Source organism: Aulonocara sp. 'chitande type north' Nkhata Bay, linkage group LG22 (assembly GCF_057382095.1).
Source record: "Aulonocara sp. 'chitande type north' Nkhata Bay isolate Kocher_YH1m ecotype deep benthic linkage group LG22, A_spYH_male_GT1.1, whole genome shotgun sequence".
NCBI classification, from domain to species: Eukaryota; Metazoa; Chordata; class Actinopteri; order Cichliformes; family Cichlidae; genus Aulonocara; species Aulonocara sp. 'chitande type north' Nkhata Bay.
The window spans coordinates 5,005,530-5,026,892 of record NC_141364.1 but is presented as its reverse complement, the minus strand read 5'-3'; the positions used below and the strand labels follow the sequence as shown (position 1 = coordinate 5,026,892).

The window sequence follows — 21,363 nt, the reverse complement described above, 5'->3', positions numbered from 1 at the left end:
AATGTTAGCCCTCCACAATAACCTCTGATTTCTGTTATGTGCAACAGTGAAACACAAAAGGATTATGGTCAGTGTAAACAAAGAGTGGAGAACCAAATAAAGAGATGTTCGATCTCTGTGTCAAAGGCACCAGTGATCTAGCTTTAGCACATAGGCTGCTGAATCCCCCCTCTATGCAATCCTGAACACAAGAACAGAGAAAGAAATCAGGTTTATTAACGTTACTGTCAGAACAAAAACAGTGTGTTACGTCAGAAAGGGGGAGTTTGAAGACTTTGTGCTATGGATGATTTGAGCACTCAATCTCTTTCTGCTCCAAAGAACTTTCAGTACCATTCAAACAGCATGCTGCTTGATTGGGACATACATCAATGTCATGTCCTAATACAGTGTGTGTGTTGGCACATTTGAACATTGATGGCACATCTTTGAGTGTCAGTGTGTTTTCTGCTCAGCAGTGAACCAGAATATGTCCATCATTATTGATCAACACGTAACCAACAACAGCAGACAACCAAAACTAAAGCAACGCAACCTATTTCACCTCTTTACTGTGCGTGACAACTTACAACCTCAGTAGTTTCATCTGCAAACGCTGAGATTTATGTTTCCTGTCTAGAGTACAAATGACAAAGTCATTCAATATCACTCGGTTTTCTTTTGATAGCACAAAGGTACTTAGTCTCAAGGCTGGAAACAACACAGACTCTTAGACTGATGGTTTTCCATTAACCGTTTTGCTACTCTGGAAGCATCATGGTGCTCAAACAGCAACTTCATAGAACATAACTGTGAACAGACACCAAGAACCCCTGTGGGCACATGGGCTTGTTGGTCTAGGAGTGTTTTTAAACCTAGGGTTCGAGAGGTCCTGGGTTCAAATCCCAGATGAGCCCACACTTCTGACATACCCCACTGAAATGTGATGTAGTACATAACATATTCTGTTGCCCAGTCTTTGCTATAAAGAACCCCTAAAAGCAAAGATATGGAACTAAACTCAGCATTGTTTCTGTTTTTCCAGTATCAGTTAGAGAAAAAACACTGTATACTGTTCTTGCTGTCCTTTAGGGTTGTCTTTGTGTATAAAAATCAATGAGTGCAGCTTTAACGTCACCATTTAAAAGAAGAAAAAAACTGAGATGGTGAAAAACCACCGAGGGAGGAGAAGATGAAGAGAGTGAAGGGGTGGATTTATGCTACAAAGTGGTTTAACTGCTCCATGAGGACTAATGAAGCTAAATTGCACCACAGGGACACAGGTGGGAGAGGAAAGCGTGGGAGCAGGGAGGGCTGATGTAGGACTTCACGGCACAGCCCGGGAGACGTTACAATAAACACAAAGATCACTTAACGGAGGATTTTCTCAATAGTCTCTAAAAGGCCAACACTTTGCAAAAGTTTATGATATAAATGACTCTTTAATTAGACCAACAAACCATGGAGGGTGCATTTTATAAGCCTATCACCTCAGCTTACACACGCTTGTCACTTAACAGGTGAAGCACAGCAGCTTTACTGTGCAAGGACTGTGTGTGTTTCTTACCTGCACATAGAAATGTTTTTGAACTTGGATGCACACACGGCATCACCCACACATAAAACAGGTCACTTAACAGGTTTAACCTTGTAGCTTCCAACTGGCCATTAGAGGACACTTGGTTGTGTGGATGAACTCTCTGATGTATTTATTTCTGTGTTATGTCAAGGATTTTCTTCATGCCCGTTAGCCGTCTCTCTAATAACTTGTCACAAAGGTCAGATAAATTTAATTTGGTATCCATTCACTTCATGATGTTTTCTAGTCTCGCAGTCTCCTCCTGAGGATGCCCCTTGAGCCTGATATTAGGCAAAGTTGTCAACTCATACACAGAGTTTCCTTCCTCAGTCTGACATTGCCTCCACTCTGACTGATACCCATGGGAGATGGGAAGAATATATTGTCTTGTATCTAATGTCGTCTTAGGTTAACATTGACTGTAGGAATGCCAACATACTGACTTTTAAGACTAAAAGCAGTTCAGCATTCTTCTCAATCTGTACAGCAGCAGTGCTTCAGGCCCAGTGAAAACAAACAAGCACAAGACGATTAAAATCACTGTGACAGCATACCGCGTGACATGAGAGTTAGCCCATGGTGCTAGTAAGTACCCAAATAGCCAATATAGAATTGAGTTTTTACATATCTAAGTATAGAAAGCAAGAAAGGAGGGAAGCAAGGCTTGGCAAGTGTGAAATCTGAAATGTGCTCTTGGAACAATAAAGGCAACATTGAATCTTGATGTAATCACAGAAGCTATCGGTCTAATATCCCTAAAGTGGAATGAGAGAGAGTAAAGAGAAGGAATCGCTGTAATTTATGGAAAATAGAAAGAAAAGGAGGAAGAACAAGGGAAGGTCAGGCTTAAGTGTCACCAGGAAGTCAGGGGTGGGAGAGAAGGCAGAAAGGGAACAAAAAGGTAAGAGTAATGTGAAGGTGACCAACCGGGCAGAAAAGAGGACACTACACTTGAACACAAATACACACAAGCACAGACTCTAGCACACACACATACACAATCTGTCTAAGGAAGGTAGGTATTGTGAGACCGGGCAACAATAGGTCCTGACAGCTCTCTCTGGCAGACCATCGCCTGTCTCCTGCTATCGCTCTGGGTATTGTGTGTGTGTGTGTGTGTGTGTGTGTGTGTGTGTGTGTGTGTGTGTGTGTGTGTGTGTGTGTGTGTGTGTGTGTGTGAGGTGACACACGGACTGTGACAATGATCCGAAGTGAAGTCTGGAGTCTGACTCACCTCCGCTTCAGTGGCGGACGCTCTGAGCCGACACCAAACACTGAGGGAGTCCTGCTCACTACAGCTCGTCGGTCGGGGTAATACCTTCATCCATCCATCCGTTCATTCTTCTGTCTGACTCCGTGTGTGCGTGCGTGCATGTTTAGTATTTCATTAGACGTCTGGGCCACCCCAAATTCCCAGAGGACCTGGAGGTTTCCATGATGCCTCTCATAAGGACAAACCTCACAAACCTCACCTTACATGTAGTAAATATAACGTCGTGTATTAAAAACAGCCAGTGGTTATTTTCTGTACATTTAAAACGCATTAGTTGTACTTGTTTCATGTATTTATGACTGACAAAAAAACATTCCATTTCATTTAGTACTAAAATTATTTCGTCGATATCTGATTTAAACATTTGACATAAATATTTTTTGTGGTCTTTTTTTTAATTTACATTTTCTCCATGCAAGCGCTTGGAAAAAATACATAAACATCTCATCTTTATTTAAAGCTGGTGATAAAATATAATAACCTAGAAGGTCATCCATGATACAAGGGCGTGCAGGTAACAGATGCAGGTGTGTTATCCACAGATGGTACAGGACGGACATAGTCACTGTGATGTCACCCATTGGTTAGTGAAGTTATGAAGCCTTGATAATTCTCACCATTACCTTCTCTCTTTTTATTAAACTAGATGTGACGAGTAACACGTGGGATACATGCTTATTAACAGCTTTCCAATCACACGTTCTTAGCCGAGAGTGTATCATGGATAAATAAAATCTACAAAATGTACCTAATGTTATTCACTATCAACCTAAATAAACGCGCTCATCAGGAAAGTCTATGTTTTCCCCGTAGACGTCTACAGGAGTGGAAGTAGCGGTCACAGGAGGCGCCCCCTGCTGGGCTTTAAAAGAATTTAGGTTTAAGGTATTTCCACATTGGCTTCCTTTTCTGACCTGGAAACTCCATCCATCGTTTTTACTGCATGAACAGACAATAAATCACATTAATAACAGTGCTACTGTATCTATGTTGCCAAAATGAGTCCTAAAAATCTAAAGATTTGGTTAGTTTTTGTTTATTTCTTGTTCATTTTCTTCCAGAGTGCAAAACTATTGAGATTAAGAAGAGAGTGTCTTGGGCCTACAACAATAGAAAGAAACTGAGAGACGTTGCATGTTCATAGGCTACCAACATGTCAGTCAAGGTAAAGCATAGCCAGGTTTATGATCCCCCTGAACACTGACTGGGTCCGGTAGAGTCAGCCCCTGCTGGTCATTAGAGAAAACGCAGATTATGAATCACCTGGGAAGACCATATATGATAGATAGTGTTGCAGTCCACCACCTCTGTGACAGCAATGATCCATGACTTAATTCACACCTTGGTTTATTTGCCTCCATTTCAAGTTCTTAAGACTACCATGACCTCGATGACTGAGAACCTGGACAGCCACCTGTGCATCACCTGTACTGGACACACCTTGGTGTGAGGAGTATGCTTTAAACTGAGCTCTCTGGTCTCTTTTAAGGGTTGTGGATTCTGCACTTGTAGACTGTAAAATATTTATTTCTTCTTTTATTACTTCTGAGATGGTTTTGCTTGATTTCGATTGCTTTATCCTCATGAGATTTCAACGGTGTCCCAGCTGCTGTAAGCAGTGCTCGCTTGAAACGTAGACTGCATAAATCTGCAGCTGATCAGTTATTGTGTTTGACAGCAGCCTTGTTTTTACAGCCAGAGACTCGTTTTAAAGGCTTGCGTGATAATCTCAGGTCATTGTAGGTCTCTGTCCTCTTGGAGCTTTTAAATTATTCTGTGTGAGATGCTCAGTGATGTCGTCACAGTGAGTAACACACAAGTGTGCGTCCAGTTACAAGAGCGCAATCCAATTTTATCTTTTACAATCTTCTTAGCCACTAAAGACAATTTCACACACAAGAATGAACTTAGAGTAAATTTGTCTTCATAAGTTGAGCCCACTTTTCCTTAAACTCTTAAAACTAGCATCTCAAATTTATCCAAGAAAGCAGTTTAAGGCAATTCAAGGTCCAGGCCGGTGCCTGAGCAGTTTGGGAGGTTTTATGAAACAAAGACGTGCTTTCTGGTGTTAACTGTAACAAAGAGAACTCAGGGAACTTGTTTTAGTTGTGTTGGTTGTTTGTGTTCCCAGATTTAATGGTGCCATTTCAAGGAAAGCAGGAGTTTTTTTCCTAAATTGGGAATTTCTTTTTGGCAGATGGCTACACACATCAGCAAGATGATAAGAGTAACTTCATACTCACCATCTAATGAACAGTGTTTGACTAAATTAATTCACAGCTAGGGTTTGTGCTGTGGTGGCTCTCAGCAAGAAGGTTTTATTTTATTTAACCTTTATTTAACCGTACGTAACACAATAGGCCACTAGGGTACACTCAGGTCAGAGTGACAAAAATGTTGTCATCAGACATTGAGCCTGAGGATCTGTGCAGATTTCTGCATGCCTGCTAGTTTTTAGTGAATGTGCCGACTCATCCGTGCAGAGTTTGCATTACAATGCACCGATTACACGTGAGCGCCTCATGTGCTCTTCTCTGAATCTTATTTCATGAGAATTCTGTTCTACAAAGTTCAGAAAAAATCCTGCATACCCAAAAACAGAATCATCAAGAAGACTGCAAATCATGCCAGTTGTCTATAAGTGTTAACAGAGATGTAGGGAGCTTGCTCAGTATGACTTTGTGCATTAAAATATACCCGTCCTGGTATCTCCTTAGACTTAATGAAGGTCAAGAAACCAGATTGCAAAGTACGCAGTGATGTAAAGAGCTGCAGCAGAAAGAGTCTAGACAACAAAGTGTGGAAGAGGCATGCATGCAAATAATATCCCCATAATCAAAAACCTTTAAGGATGCAGCTGTTCTTCCTGAGCCTGCGTGGGTTCACCCAGAGTGCTCGTTGGTCGTAGATGTGAATCTTTGGCCCTGTGACGTACACCCCCTCTCACCCAATGTCAGTCGGAGTAGGTTCAACACCCTCCTGCAGACCTGAACTGGAGATGTGGTTGTTACTTCAAAATACATGGACATTTCACCCTGACTCTCCATGAAATTTCTCTGTGAAGAAAAAACCCTGGAAAGTTCTTTCCTATTTCAACTTCCATGTCTACAAAGCCAGGTTTGTAAAGAAATGGCTTCCCCACCATATAAACTGAACTGCCACGCTCTACAACTGTCCACATGGCTTGGATGAGCTGAAACTTAAAATGTGGGGCTATCACCCTACATAATGTTCACCCTGAAACCCATTGTTTTTGTGCTACACCTGTGTCTGATCACCTACCTCACTGTGAGGCCCTGCTTGCAATCTAAGCATCTGTGCCTGCACGGAGTGTTGAAATGTGTTCTTTGTTTATCCTTTATTGGAAAACGTAATCTTTTTTCTCTTTTCCTGAGGAATTACCTCAGTAGGAAGCTGAAACGGTTATACCAGCAGATCTAGTCACACTATAACTTAGATCAGATGTAGATAATGTGATCTAAACGTTGTCCGGATTTCAGGATGTATTTCTCTTTCTCTCTCTGCCTTACAGCTCAGATGATCCTGGGAAATCCGTCAATCACATTATTGACTGGTCACCTCATTCCATGTATCTGTCACCCTTTGACTCGGCAGCAAGATCACACAATCCATCAAATGTGTGCATTTGTGTTTTTCTATGCACACACACACACACTGCTTAGTGCACAGAGCATTCGTCAGTCCGTCTGTCAACAGTGGTATCAAAAAGTCAATATTTTTAGTGTAGGGAGGGATGAGGGCTTTCCTGTGTAAGGTGATACCTCAAACACACCTGACAGAAGAACAAACACAAGGGAGTGTTTGACAGTTTAAAGACCTCTTTGTGTTCATTCACAGGTTCATAATTTTATTTTCAGGGTCCAATGGAAGGTTTAATGTCCACAAAACACATCACGTTTGCCTTTGCGCATCACCTCTCTTCACCCCTTGTGACTTTAGTGCCCCACTTCCAAAAAGCCCACTCTGCTGTGACGGGTTAGCTGCCAGCAAATCCCAGAGGTCAACCATTCACGTTTGAGCCAGAATCTGAAGTCACCGTTACACAATGCAACATGCTTTCATGCAGTGAAACGCAATTACTTCCCAGGTCACTAGTGTTCACATCCGTACCATCTGGGGATGTTAACACAAAGTTAACAAAGATGCACTATTGTGCTGTTGTGTGGCACAAAACACACGTCCTTGTTCTTGTTTCCAATCATTCTTAAAGTTTGAACAATATCTGATTACTTAATTTCTGCATTACATTTTCCACAAAGTTCTGGGTTTATTTTGATTAATACTCGAGTCTGACTAATTAAAGACATTTACTCACCAACTCAACAAGCACTGCATATTTACAGAACTTAAAAATATCCTTTTTATAGGAGACTTCATTAAAGTTTGAGTATAATTCAAAGAAAAAAATAAAAACAGGTGATTGTGGAAGTTGCAGCGTAATAAAGAGCGGAGGCAGACAGAAAACACACCAAAAAGAGGAATGACAGTCTGGATCTGGAAACAGGGCAGCCAATATGATTAGCAGACCTTGTTAGGGTACCTGTGTTCCAGTTTATCTTGTATTCCTAACTACCAGCAATAAACCAGCTGAGTTTTTTTAAGTTCATCTTTGCCTCTGCGAGTCTGCATTTGGGGTCCTTTCTACCAGCCACACAGCAGACGTGACAGACCTACAGAAACCTTCTAACAGTTTGTACTTCCTCTAAATAACCTTCTGAACCTATAAGTGATAAACAGGCCAGACAATATGACCAAGGGAGACACTCCGTGCTATCAAAGTATGTGGAGAGCCAACAGATAAGCTTTAGTGCTTTTCTTGATGGTGTTTTTTGCATAAAAGGACAATGTGTGCTGGGACAGACTCCAGCCTAAACCTGTGACCTTGGCGAGGGGTAAGTGGGTTGATGCAATTAATTAAGAAATGTCTGAGGACGCTTTTGGCTGCTGAAGTCTGCAGTCTGTAAATCTGATCTCTCCTTTACATGTGTGCTGGGATCTCTGTGATATGTATAAATTATGTTTAAATTACATAATTTGAGCTTTAATCACGTTTCTACTGCAGTAAAATTAAATATTTTCTCAATGCAGGTCAAACTGACTCCTTTAATGTGCATAAAACTGCAGCGACAAGGGGGGCCGTGAACGTGAGTGGTGCGCAGTCTACTGACGTCACCTTTTTTGGCATTGAAATTCAAGCTGTTGTCTCTGGATGCCATTTATAAGTTGCTTTTAGTTCCTTTCCAAGCTGCTCGTCACATCTAAAATTCATCTGGCATGGCAGCTTCAGGCTTCCGTGTTGAGGACCGGGAGCAGGAATGTAGCCACTGTGATGCAGATTTAGTTGAGAAAACTGAGAAACGGGCGAGTCAGAAAAAGGCATCACCTTCGTTTTCCATTAGTGGCCTGAATCGATTTAGCTAAAAATAAAACCAGCAGGACTCCACTGTGATCCCACTGCATTCACAGATGACCGCACAGGCCAAGTGTCACATCAGATGCCACTTGCATTATCCAACCTGGGTGTATTTATGTGGAAATCGAGCTGCTGTCTGCCAAACACCGAGTCTGCTCTCTACTCTCGGTCAGAGCGTCTTCCTCTGTCGTTGTTTGCTGCCAGATGAAACAAAGAAACGAAAGCAGAGCAACGGATCACATAACATCTCAGGTTGCACCAGCGTGGACAAACAGAAGACTGTAAATGTATAGATTCCAGGATTAATGTTCCTGTAATATTGATATACACAATGGAAATGTGACGGTAAATCTGTTATATGATCACTGCACACAAATCATCAAGCTACACTTCATGAAACTTTGTGGAGAAGAGGCCCGCAGACAACAGAAGAACCCTTTGAACTTCAGAGTCGAAGGATCCTTTCTTTACAACTGCAAAACAAGACAGCGGCCTTTGCAGAGAGGTGCGGTCCCTGATTGCCACGGTAGTTATCAAATTTCCAGACCGACATGCCATTAAATGTTTCTAATTCCGCAGCAAACCTCAGTAACACTACAATGTTGCTGCTCACTGAGCCGACCAATGCTCCATCGTGGCCATGCTGAAGCAGTAAAATCTGTTAATTAAGGGCTTCACAGTGGAAACGTGAGCAAAATATTCATGATGCTCACTCAGAGGTGACTCGGTCTCTGAAATCTCCACATTTTTGTTTCCACAGCTCTGCTCATTAAAAGTGTGCAAAGTGGAGTCTTTCTAATGAATTGAACTCCTTACTAATAATGCTGATCTCTGTGAACTAATTGTGGATATGAATATGAAAGCCAGCGTACCCTTTGTCGTCTACTCCTGAGTTCTGTTGACCAATCACGTTTGACAGGCTTTGGTAGCATGCTGATAAAAAGTCCACGTGCAAAGAAAAAGAGAGAGAGATTCCAAGTTTGGCCTTATAGAAGTTAGTTTTAATTAACTTATCCACTGATTGGTGGCTTCATCTTTCTACAATGAGAGAATGTTTGTATATACGTCAACCTGTATCTCCTCAAACTGAACTAAACTTTGCACAGACATCGTTACACATGCACCGATTATTAGCATCTATATGTTTAAAAAGAAAAAGAAAACATTTATTATAAAGTTCCCAGTTCTTTTGATTTTGGTATTTGTCATCCCCCTCTGACAACTTCTGTGTTTATCTCACGTTCAGCGTACGTTGCCAACTTAACAGTCTTTAAAAAAACTTTCCTATGGAATTTTATGGAATGAAGAATCTGAAAAACCACTGCAGGCCTGGTTTGCAATTATAAAATATAATTATAATTTATATAATTAGATTTAAATTGTATACCAATAGTCTAAATATGCAAATTAAAAACAACTAAAGCTTTGAAATAAATGTAGTGCAGCCTCCTTGTGCCCTCCTTTAGGCTCACCCCTGCATGCTGCTGGTCTCACTGCTAGAGAGAAAAAGAGAGAGAGGACGGGTGCATCAAAGTCTACAAGAAATCTATGAAACTTAAAGATATTAAACACGCTTTAATCTGAGCAAACCGGCAATGCACAGCAGCAGCTAAGAAGACTCTTCTTTACCTTTGTGCTTGCTGATGTGGTTGTGTCATAAAGGACTCTTATTGGCTTTTTACTCACAAAGCTTTCACGGTAACTTGCGCTTCTGTTGCTGACTCTTAAAAACATCATCTTTGACTGTGTTCGCAGTCATGGTACCACCTCCACATTTTATAGTGTGCATGCATCTGCTTTTAGTCAAATGTGAATGAAATCCCGTACTGTCCAGCCCTGCACAACCAGAGTCTTCATCCTACTGTTTTACGGGCCGCTAACACGAGTCTCTTTTTTGTTATTAGCCTCATAATGTAAAAACAAGCTGCCAACAAAGAAAAAACATCTGATAACCTTTAGCTACAGTTTAGCTTTTATAATTAGCATTTTGAAAACGATCCACTTTTGGAAACAATGACAGTGATAAAATCTTGGCCCGGATGGAGGCTATTGGCTCCAGACAGTGGAGTAGTTAATGGGTTCCCAAATCGAACCTAATTTAACTGATTCTTGCTCCCTTTGTTAAGTCTGACTGAATGACCAAAGCAGGTAAAGCAGTTTCAGAGCAATGCAGCTCAAAAACATCAACAAAAGAAATTAGATATTGGACTTGAGCTGGGTTTTAAATATTGGACTATGATCATTTCCCCCCTTTTTTCTAACTTCCAAGTAACAGAAGTACAAACAGTAAATGTACTAACTGCACACACACGAGCTGTAAGCCAGCTGGCACTGCATGCTGATAGGAAGAGTGTTGCCGTGTGTGGAGTCTCAGCCTCAAACTACGGCTGCCAACTCTGGCACTTTCATGCACCAGCTCACACTCACAGTAAGTATGAGGGAACTGCAAAGCCACTCCATAATGGAAAACCACAGATCCATGGATTATATAGATCTCCTCGAAGTGCATCATCTGGCATGCATCTGCACTTCATTTCAGCACTGACAGAGGACACCTTTCACATATTTCCAGTTCTGCCCATTAACATTTTTTTTTTTAAATCCTGCATCAAAATGTTAATTGGAAAACATGCAAACCTAAAACTTTCTAAGGCTCTGCCCCTCTCTCTCTTTAGTTTACCCAGGTTTCACGCTGCCTTTGGCCACTTTTTAACAACCTCCTCGAACTCACGAGATGTGTTTGAAAGGTTCAGAGCATTTCTAAACTGTTCTGAGACCCGAGGAGGGGACATCCGACACAAAGAGACACCTTTCTTTCATCACCGTTCGAAAACAAAGATGACTCACAACCAAACTTTGTCCTCCTACCTACCATTAAGTTCCAGTTTAAGGGGCACTGTTGTGACAGGGGAGGAGATCCAGCATGAATCAAATGAGCAGATCTAAAAATGACAGGAGCACTGGGAGTGGTCTGGAGCTTCTCAAGGGGAAAACCTTGAAGGGATTAGTGCCAGATTTACGTCAAATTTAGTTTTGTTATTTTTCATGCCCCAGGTGATTGAATCCTATGTGGCTTTCTGAAAACCTTCACAAAATTGTGGAATCACCTCACTTCTGTTTTCTTTGTATAAAAAAACAGCTATTTTTTTTTCTTTAATAGTTATCCTGGCATCATAACCATCAAACAAAATGAATTCTGTTTAATTAATGGATTTCCCGTTGCTAATTTGTGCTTCATCATTAAAGATCACTTTCATCCAAACACAGCACACAAGCTTGTCTTGGTTCTCTTTAGCTCATTGTTACCTTGATTTTTTTTTGTTTAACTATTAGTGTTGGTTTGAATTTGGCTTTCCTGACCGTGAATCTGAATTTCAGCTAGTTTGTTGCAGTTCTGTCACAAACTCTGATTCCTGTTTCTGCACTTTTCTTTTGCTGTTTATTTTCTTTTGCTGTCTATTTTTCAGGTCATATTTATTCAGGCTTTATGTCCAGACTCTTTGCCCATGTGTTTTGCTTTCATAACCTTCTCACTTTGTTTTCATGCAATGAATATTTTAGGCAAAGCTTATGAGAAACAACTGAAATCTTTTCTCGGATTTTCTACCTGAAAGATTTGTATAATCCTTTGAGTTGTTTCAGCTGGCAGCCCTCTTGTTGGGGCCATGCTTTCCTTCAATCAGCCAGGTGCAGCCACTCATTGAGGCCTGCAAACACTTTCTTTTATTTGCAAACCTTTTTGGATATTTAGCTTTGTCCTGGTACTAGTTTGCATATTACAAGGTGATCCAGTATATTATATGTCCCTCTACTTGATATAATTACATTTTTTTGGATGTTTCCTGAAGCCAGAATGTTGAGCTATTAAACAAAAAAAATGTCTTATATCTGTGGTTTGATTATTTGCTACAAAGTAAAACAGGTGATGTCTTGATGCATTCTCAATCATCCAGCAAAGTAAATCTCCAAAAGTTGATTCTGTTCATCTTGACATAGCGTTTTCAGTGGGACTAATGTAATGCTAAATTAGTGTTGCTTTGTCTGTGCAGGTATTGTTCAGTGGGTTTAGGAAAGCTTCCAGCAGAAAACAGATGCTTCCATTTTTTGCTTGTAAGAGCAAAAATTACTGCAGTGAGATAAAAGCAGGACGGGTGAAAAGAAGAATGGCTTTAAAAGTTAAAGAGTTTTTAGACGTGATACTTTGACACGCCACATCAAAGTGTTTATCTGTACATACATACTGTGACAGAAAAGCACCAACATAAAATCTGAAATTTTTGCAATGCTCAAAACAACAAGTGCCAAGTGCTGATCTGCCTCAATGTGATGGTGACCAGCACCTGTGATATTCAGTTTCCTGCATCCAGCTCCAAGTGCACTTCACTGTCAGTGCAATTATTGTAAACAAGAAAGCAGTAACAGTGAAATGCATCCAGCCTTAAACAGTCTCTGTTCTGCTCTGCCTTTTGTCAGCCTCTGGTCTGGATTTAGGTGGAGAGCTGCTGGTTCAAGAAAGAAACCGCTCTGAGCTGTTCCTCCCATCAAAAAGGCTCAGGCTCATTTCTCATGATGGCAGATGGTGGACAAATTGAAAGGTGAAAAATAACCAACATGTTTGATCTGTTCTGGAAGGTAGAAGGTGAACGTAACATGTCTGCTTTTGCCACTTTCACTTTGAATTTCGAGGCATTAGCAGTAATTTGATGCTGCTCAGAGGCAACTCTCTTCCACACATTTGCTGTAAATGTATCCTAAACTACAAGCCAAAGCATCAGCCAACACTTAGTCCCATTTACAACTTCAAAAACTGGCATTTGCCGTCCAAAATGGGTCCACGACTCAGTTGCTGCTCTTTGTAGCTGGAAATCAGACGTGTGAGTAAACATTTATTCAGTGTTATGCTGCGGTGATGAAAGTGGTTTATCAAACTCTTACCTCGAACAAATGTCCTGATTGACAAAGTCTTTTAACTGCACCTTAAAGATACCTTAAAGCACCTCCTCTTCAAGGAAACCACATTTTAATCCTTCCATTGTTACCTATTTTAAGAGTATTTCTAAACCATTACACCTCCACCACCAGACTGCTCCGCTGATATGGGACAGAATGGACCCATTTTTCTTGCCAAATTCAAACATCACAGCAGAAATTGAGATTAATCAGATCAGGCAACATTTTTCAAACTCTAGTCTCTGTTTCCTGTTCTTAGTTAACAGGAGAGGCATCTGATATGCTCTTCTGCTGCTATAGCAACCACTTCAACTTCCTATCACCACTGGCCATTTTCCTCTGACCTCTGAATTTCTCTTTTTTTAGACTAGTCTCTGTAAACCTAGCTGGCTGTGTGGGAAAATTCCAGTACATCAGTAGTTTCTGAAAAAGTCAGATCAGCCCACCTGACAACAACAATCATGTCACATGAAATCACCTGTCTTCTCCATCCTGATGCTAAATTTAAACCCCCAGAGGTCATTTTGACCATGTGTGTCTAAATGCACTCAGTCATGTGATTAACTTTGCATTAACAAATAGCTGAACAGTTGTTAGATGCACCTAACCTAGAGTGGATGTCCAAAATATGACGCATGGACTGAAGAAGGTCATGATATTGATGCTTTTCTAGACTTTAGCTGCATGTAGTGGCATTAACGTAGAGCAACATGTTAGAAATACTAATTAATTTGAATTTCTCTTTTGGATTGTGTTTCATAGCTTCTCTGCATAGTGAATTTTTTTATTTAGGAGGGCGCCAGTAATGTGAAGGCTCAGCAATTTGGAGCCCAAACAAAAGATAACGTTGTATTTCCTTTACATCGGTTTTCTTCCATCTAAGACAGAGAGGCATTGTGTTAAAATTGTTCCTGTTTTTCCCCAAACTGCTATTTTAGGGTCTAAACTAGAGTCTAATGCTTACAGAGGTTGATTGAGTTTTTTAGCTGACTTTGTTTGTCATTGGAAAAATCCCTGAAAATAAGGGCTCAGCACAAAAGTGATTTTTATTCCTTTTAAAGATTTTTCCACAGCCTTGATTCCATCATCTGCCATGCAAAGCTTGGTTTGAAAGTCTCTCTTCAAGGCTTAAATTAAAAATTTAGTAAAACATTTCCTTAAACCAGTGTATTTAGCCTTACACTACTAACCCAGTTTGCTGCTTTTGATTTAGTTTTCCATGTAAAGTGGTCTTAAATCTACTGTGGTGACAATTTATGGATGTGAAGCGCATCAGCCAGACGACGCCTCGATCCTCTGATGTGAGATCGATTTTATTAGTGCGAGTTTCTGCAGAACGTCTTTCTGGGCCTGATTGGAGAGTTTGGATATAGAGATCCTGCAGTATGCCTGAGAGCCTTTCTGTGTGACTGTCCTGCTGTCTGAGTGATGACTGTTAAACATCAGCTCTAGTGTTGCTGGAGGATAATTGAGTGTAATGACAGGCGGTGATGCTTTGGTTAAATGGCACTCTGCAGGAAACACACAGCTGAGTGATGAAAGGCTTAAGCACGATGATACTGCGGCCTCATGTCTTATTTTCTTTTCTGCAGATCACCTGACAGAAGCTCAGAGTCAAGGGTGAAAAGTGAATGTGACACAAAGGAACACGGAGAGCAAGCTGTTGACCCATATTTACTGTAACATTTTCCCTCCTCTCCCTCCCTCCGTCTCTGATTGACCTCCCTCTTTTACCCCGGATCTATTTTTAGCAGCCGCCGCTCTCACTCAGGCCGAATATAAGAATAGATGTTCCTCACAAGTAACGCAGCAGGAAATATTCTGCAGGCAATAATTTGGAGGGAGGGGAGGGCTGTCCAATCACCCTGACCGATTTAACAAGCTCTGTCATGCAGCGTGTCTCTTCTAGGTCCCATCACTTTTCATTCAACCCTCCAGTCTGATTTTTAGAAGCATTCTGATCCTTTAAAGAAAATAAATAATGTGATACGACAGTAAAACTATCCTGATGGTGTTCATCATGGGGCTCTTAGAAGACTGTTTTTGCCTGCTTTGATGCATCGTTTGTTTTTGTTTTTTTTGTTGTTTTTTTGTTGTCCTCTGTGGGCTGCATCATTATTATTACTATTATTATACACTGTAATACATATTAGGTGGTAAGCATCGTTGGGCAACCTTATTTTTTAAAGTTAACTTGTTGCATTGCAAGATTCCTGCCATTAAAAACTAATCAGCCACATTATAACATTAACTACTAAGAAGGTAACTAATTAGAGCACTTTCAAATGATCAAAAATAAGCAAAAGTTCACATTTACAGTCAGAGAAATACAGTTTTCATGGAGTTCTGTGCAGTTCTGTGAAAGCTAAGTCCACCCTTACTGCCTCCAAAGGAAAGAAGAGGGTATATAGCAGCCTGGTGCTGCTAATTAAATGCACTAAATTAACTGATCATCAGTGAGTGTGAGCACCTCTATAAAAGCAGACATATTGGCAGCGTGTTCGTCTGGAGTATTTAGGTGTGTGATAACACAATGCCACAATCGTCCCAGCAAATCCAATCCAAGGTCAGACCATGCAATGCTCAGAGAAACTGTAGAAAACCCAAGAACTACATTTCACACTCCACAGGCTAAAGTTAGTTAAATTCATGACCATACAATTAGAAAAAGACTGAAAAAATGTGGCTTGTTTCAAAGGGCTGTCAGGAGAAAGCCTCTTATCTCTAATAACAACAATGCTGCTCAATTAAGGATTGCAAAGCTACATCCGAACAGAGCACAAGACAAAGGGACAAAGCTCTTTGGACAGACGGAGACTGAACCAAAGTGCTGATGTTTAGTCATAATGTAAAGCACCACAACTGGAGAAAAACAAAACACACAATTCAGCACAAACACCTCATGTCAGGTTGTCAGCAGTTGTGCTTATTTTGCAGCCACAGGACCTGGGCAGCTCACAGTGACTGAGTCAACCATTAACTGCTGTGTGTACCAGAGTAGTGAGGCCATCTGTATGACAGCTAAAACTTGGCTGAAACTAAATCAGCACAATGATCCCGAGCAAAGCAGAAAATATGCAACAGAATGGCTGAAAAAGTAAAGAATCAAGGTGTTGTGCTGACCCAGTCAAAGTCCAGACTGCAACCTCATTGAAATGCTGTAGCAGGACCTTAAGAGCTCATAAATGAATGTCCACACACCTCAATGAACCGAAGCACCGCTGTAAAGAAGAGTGGACTACGTTCTAAGAGACTGAAAGTCAAACAGAAAACAATTGCTTCAAGCCATTACTGCTATAAGTAATAGTGCAAGCTCCTGAATGATGTGATGCACTTAGAAAAATGACTAGTTTGATGATGAACTGGTGCCTGTGTAACATTTTTCAGGCATCTGTCTAGTGGGGAAAAACTGTACCCTACTCTGAGTGACAAAGAATAATTAATTCAAAAGTAGTGCATGCAGATCTCAGAATATAAATGGAATGGAATAGTAACAGTGAGCAAAGGAAGGGGAGTTCATTGTATATCTGACAGTGGACTCATTTCTGTGCATGTTCTGCAGGACCGCAGTGCAGCATTCAATAGTGTTGACCACAATATCTTATTAGAGAGATTAGCAAATCCCATAGTTATTAAAGGTACTGTTCTGCAGTGTTTTGAATCATATTTATCTAAAAGATTTGGGGAGTGCAAATCACACACTAAGGTTAACTGTGGAGTTCCACAGGGTTCTGTGCTGGGACCAGTTCTGTTTGCAGTATACATGCTTTTCTCGGGGAGTGTGCAGATGATATTCAGCTTTATGTATGTAGGAAGCCAGATGTAAACTGTCTTACTGAATTTGCGCAAGATCTCTACAATGAGACGCATCCCCACTAAGAGCAATGCCTAATAAATTAGTTAATGACTTTATATTTTCTAGGGTGAACTACTGTAATTCATTATTATCAGGCAATGATGCAACAAAAATACTGACAGGAACCAGAAAGAATCACATTTCTCCTTTATTAGCTTCTCTTTGTTGGCTCCCTGGCTTCTTCCTGTTACAAGGGCTTTTTTCCTTCCTACTGTCACCGAGTGCTTACTTGTAAAGGGTTGTTGATTGTGAAGCGCCTTAAGTGCCTTGAGGTAACGCTCGTTTTGATTTGGCACTACATTAAAAAATAATTGAATTGAATATCTAAGTAACTGTGCAGCAAACTGTGCGTACTGAGTCATGGCCAATTGTGCCCCAGTAGAACTTTACATCTACCAACATGTGCAGGGGTACTGTGGTGGTAAGACCAAACCTAAGAAGCAGCAGAAATTAAAATGTCAAAGTCTGAGCTATTGCTTGTTCTGCGCTGGTAAACAATGACAAGGACACAGAAGTGCAATAACAATAACAGTGTTTTTTATTCTGCAAAGAAGCAGCTTTGCTTTCTCTTTTTGATGTACTCAGCAGCTGTGAGCCTCCACCTTTTCCTTCAGTTCTTCAGCGCGCTCGTCCCAACAATGCCGCCACTGTGTCCCTGATCAAGGTCACACAATATTCATCCACAGAAGTTGTTTTATGTCTGTCTCATTGTAGTTTTCCTAGATTAACTCTTTGTTTTAGACTGACTTCCAAAACCTAGTTCCTGTTCAGAGACAGACACCTAATACTTGCAGAGTTGGAAACAAAATTAAATCCCATTAAAGTGGAGATACAGTGAAAGCAAAAATTTCTAAAAACTCTGTTATTGTCAGTGTAGGTTTAGCTCTGATACTTTGCTAAGATATTTTTGGTCTCATTTATCCTCTGCGAACAGTCCCACTTTTTATTGCTTTGTCTCCCCTGCGTGCAGACAGTCAGCTCCAGACCTCACTCTCAGCTCACTCCTCACAGCGTCTGGAGCACACATTTCCAAAAATGAAAATATCAACTGGAGTTAGATAACGTGGCCGGCGCATAGCTAGCATAATGTGCTTTGATCTACTTCTGACACAGCAAATAATAGAGAGAGAAGAAGAGGAAGGGAGGGAGAGAGAATCAGCCAGAGGAGATAAGAAAAAAAAAACCTAACCACAAAGGGGAACACACCCACTTATGAGACCAAATAAACGCTCCAGGATATTATTTTGGATCTTCACACCACAAGCTTCTGCTCTTCTTCCTTATCATTCCTCACCCACTACAGTCCCTGCCCCAGTCCCTCGCCATCCTTTACCGGCTCTGCTCAATGACAACCAAAGGTCAAATTTTCCTTTATTTAAGTCCTCCAGCACCCTCCATTTGTTTTCATAAAGGAGCTGATGAGGCTGTGATAGTGTAGATAGAGGGAGGGGATCATGGCTCTGGTACAATGTGTGTGTCATCACATATGAGCATGTGAAGGCAGGACACAACAGCTGGATGCTGCACATAATGGGAAATGACAATACACATGCAGAGAGGTGACCACACTTTTCTTTATCAGCAGTTTGGGATATCTTGGGTTGTGGTATTTGTAGTGGAGAGAGACTTTAGTGGCACTGGCATGTGGGAATTTTCACAGAAAGCACCACCTCCTAAACTACAAATGACCACACTACTGCTGCGTGTCTATGCTGTGCTGAAAGTCCTGTATCTGCCTGAACATGTTCACCTTGCACTCCTTCCTGACTGACTTACAATTTAGTTTTAAACTGGCACTGAACATTTAAATGTACAATGAGCACATTTGTACTCTTGTCTCTTTGTAGACCAGTTCCAGACCTTAGGAGCAAGAGCGCTTTCTTTTAACGTTTTAAACACTGAATTTAAAATTTGATTATTGAAGGTTTAGCCGAAATTCACTCTGAGACTTATAGTGTCGCGTTGGCTACAAACCACCAAAACATTTTCAGCCAGTAGAAGGAGGTTATGTCATTGGCATAGCTGTAAGTTCTAGTTAGCTAACTGCACACCCATAACCATCTATAGGGTTCAAGTACCAATGAACCCAAAAAACATTAGCGTCACTAAGGAAGTGGGTAAGTTTGTTCTCTCTTGTGCTGTTTTAATTTCAAGAACACTGGAAAATTGCTAATTTACGATAAGCCAACAATTCCTGGCTAACAGCATCTGATACCAACACTGTGAAACTGAGATAATATTCCAAATGATTTTGATGCAATGATACAAACGAGTCCAAAAAATCGGAAACTGGAGCAAGAAAATTAAAAGTAACAAGAAGGAAGAGTAGCGCACTCTGGAATGATAGTGTAGGGGGCGCTCTAAGCAAAGAAATGGTTTTCCTTTTTTTCCTTGTGATTTCTGGGCAAAAATGTAAAAAGGTGAATCCAGGCTGTTAGAGCCTAAACCTTTGGAAGGGAAAGATCAATGCATAAGGTCAACAGGGGTCCTCACAATGGTGTGTGTGCGCGTGTGTGTAGCATTGACTTCACAGAAATGACCTACATGAGCTGAGCGTTCAGGCGCACACCTGAGTGCGCCGAGCCCGGTTCTGACTCATCCTGCAAGAGTCAATCTCGGAGCTTCCTGTTCATAACTCTCAGAGAGAGAGAGAGAGAGAGAGAGAGAGAGAGAGAGAGAGAGAGAGAGAGAGAGAAAGAAACCCGGTATCCACTGCCTGCGTCTTCAATTTATTACGTCGCAGCATGACGCACAGAAGAGGGAGAGTCAAGAGGAGAGGATGGATGGAGGGAGGGAGGGATGGATGGAAGAATGGAAGGAAGGAAAGAAAAGAAGGGGTGAGTAAGAGGGGAAAGTGGAAGAAGGGAGGAGGGGGGAGAGGGGGATTTTGTCAGACACCCAGCATGCAATGACCTTAGTCTTGTGTCAAGGCGGAGGTCTCTCTCTCTCTCTCATACACACACACACACACACACACACACACACACACACACACACACACACACACACACACACACACACACACACACACACTGTCTGCATGCCCAGTGTCATCCATGTGGAGACGAAAAACGTCAAAGCGCATCTTATTCCGCTCACATCTCTGCTGCCTGTCTGTCCTGCCTCTCCCCTCACACACACACACACACACACACACACACACACACACACTGAGATGCGATAGTAATCCCTACAGTAAACTGTGCAGACACTACACCCTGAAAACAGACACCTTTATGGGCACGAAAAGAGCAGAAGACCACCGAAGCGCTGCAACTTCCTGCGGGATAATTAGCGATAAGTAAACCTGGAAAATCACACATGTGTGTCTGTTTCATCTCATTTCTCTTCTTTTAAATTCTCCACATGCATGCATCCATCCATCTCGCCACATGGCGGGATATAAAGAAGCGTGTCCTTACTGATTGTCCGGGATCCTATGCAGCCCATGTTGTCTTACAGAGGCTCGTTCAGCTCGGGGAAAATAAAATCCATCCGTCCAGCAGGCATTTCTCCCCGGGTCTCTTTCTCTGCGCGTTCCCCCTCTCCTCCGTTCTCCTCTCTGTCTTCTTCACTGTCCTCCTCTCCTCCGTATGTGAGAAGCAGAGAGGGTGTGTATGTGCGTGTCATCCGACTCTCTCTCTCTCTCTCTCTCTCTCTCTCTCCGCCGTACCGTCGTCACACACTCCGGTTTCCCCCAGTCACTGCTGATGTTGCTCTATCGCTCTCCCTCGCTTTGTCGCTGGCACGCACACACTAACGCGGACACGAACACATTGTCTTACATGGAAAGACAAACACAGTCATGCAGAAACATGGATGTGCACACGCGTAAAGGACGGGCAGCAGAAGTTTCTTCGGTGCTCTTATTTCCGTAAAGGTTACAAAGAACTTTCATCCAGATTTTACATATTTAGTCGCCACTACCAATGCAATGCAACACTCCCATTCCGGGAAAGACCCCAGAGCATGAGTCATGAGGGACACCCTCATAGCCTAAAAGTAGGATGCAGATCTGATCTGATCGGGATATTTTGCATATGTTGAGACCCAAACTCAACCAAAGAACTGCACCTTCTACTTCAGTGATTTTCATCAACAAAATATCTCTGAAATGTGTTTATTGGTTCTCTTTATTTCTTTAATTTGGCCAAAATTTTTACTTTTGCTTCAGTGTGTAAAGGTTTGAGAGGTCATATGTGAAGGTCAAGGTCAGTATGTGTTTTTGGCCATAACTCAAGAATTATGACAAAATCCCCTACAAATACCTAACAGGATCAAATGAAGCCATG

The 21,363-nt window shown here is 41.5% G+C and overlaps 1 protein-coding gene across 5 annotated transcripts in view; it reads right to left on the bottom strand.

Moving 5' to 3' along the window:
- LOC147303299 (uncharacterized) overlaps positions 1-20,693 on the bottom strand; it is a 75,887-nt gene extending 55,194 nt beyond the window's left edge. For 3 of the 5 annotated variants that reach the window (XM_086281350.1, XM_086281349.1, XM_086281352.1), the window contains exon 1: positions 20,494-20,693. In XM_086281350.1, the coding sequence (XP_086137476.1) occupies positions 20,494-20,521 (28 nt within the window). In that variant the 5' untranslated portion in view covers positions 20,522-20,693. The remainder of the gene's footprint in view (positions 1-20,493) is intronic. The other 2 variants (XM_086281351.1, XM_086281353.1) reach the window with 2 other exon arrangements.
- Between the last annotated feature and the right edge of the window lie 670 nt (positions 20,694-21,363).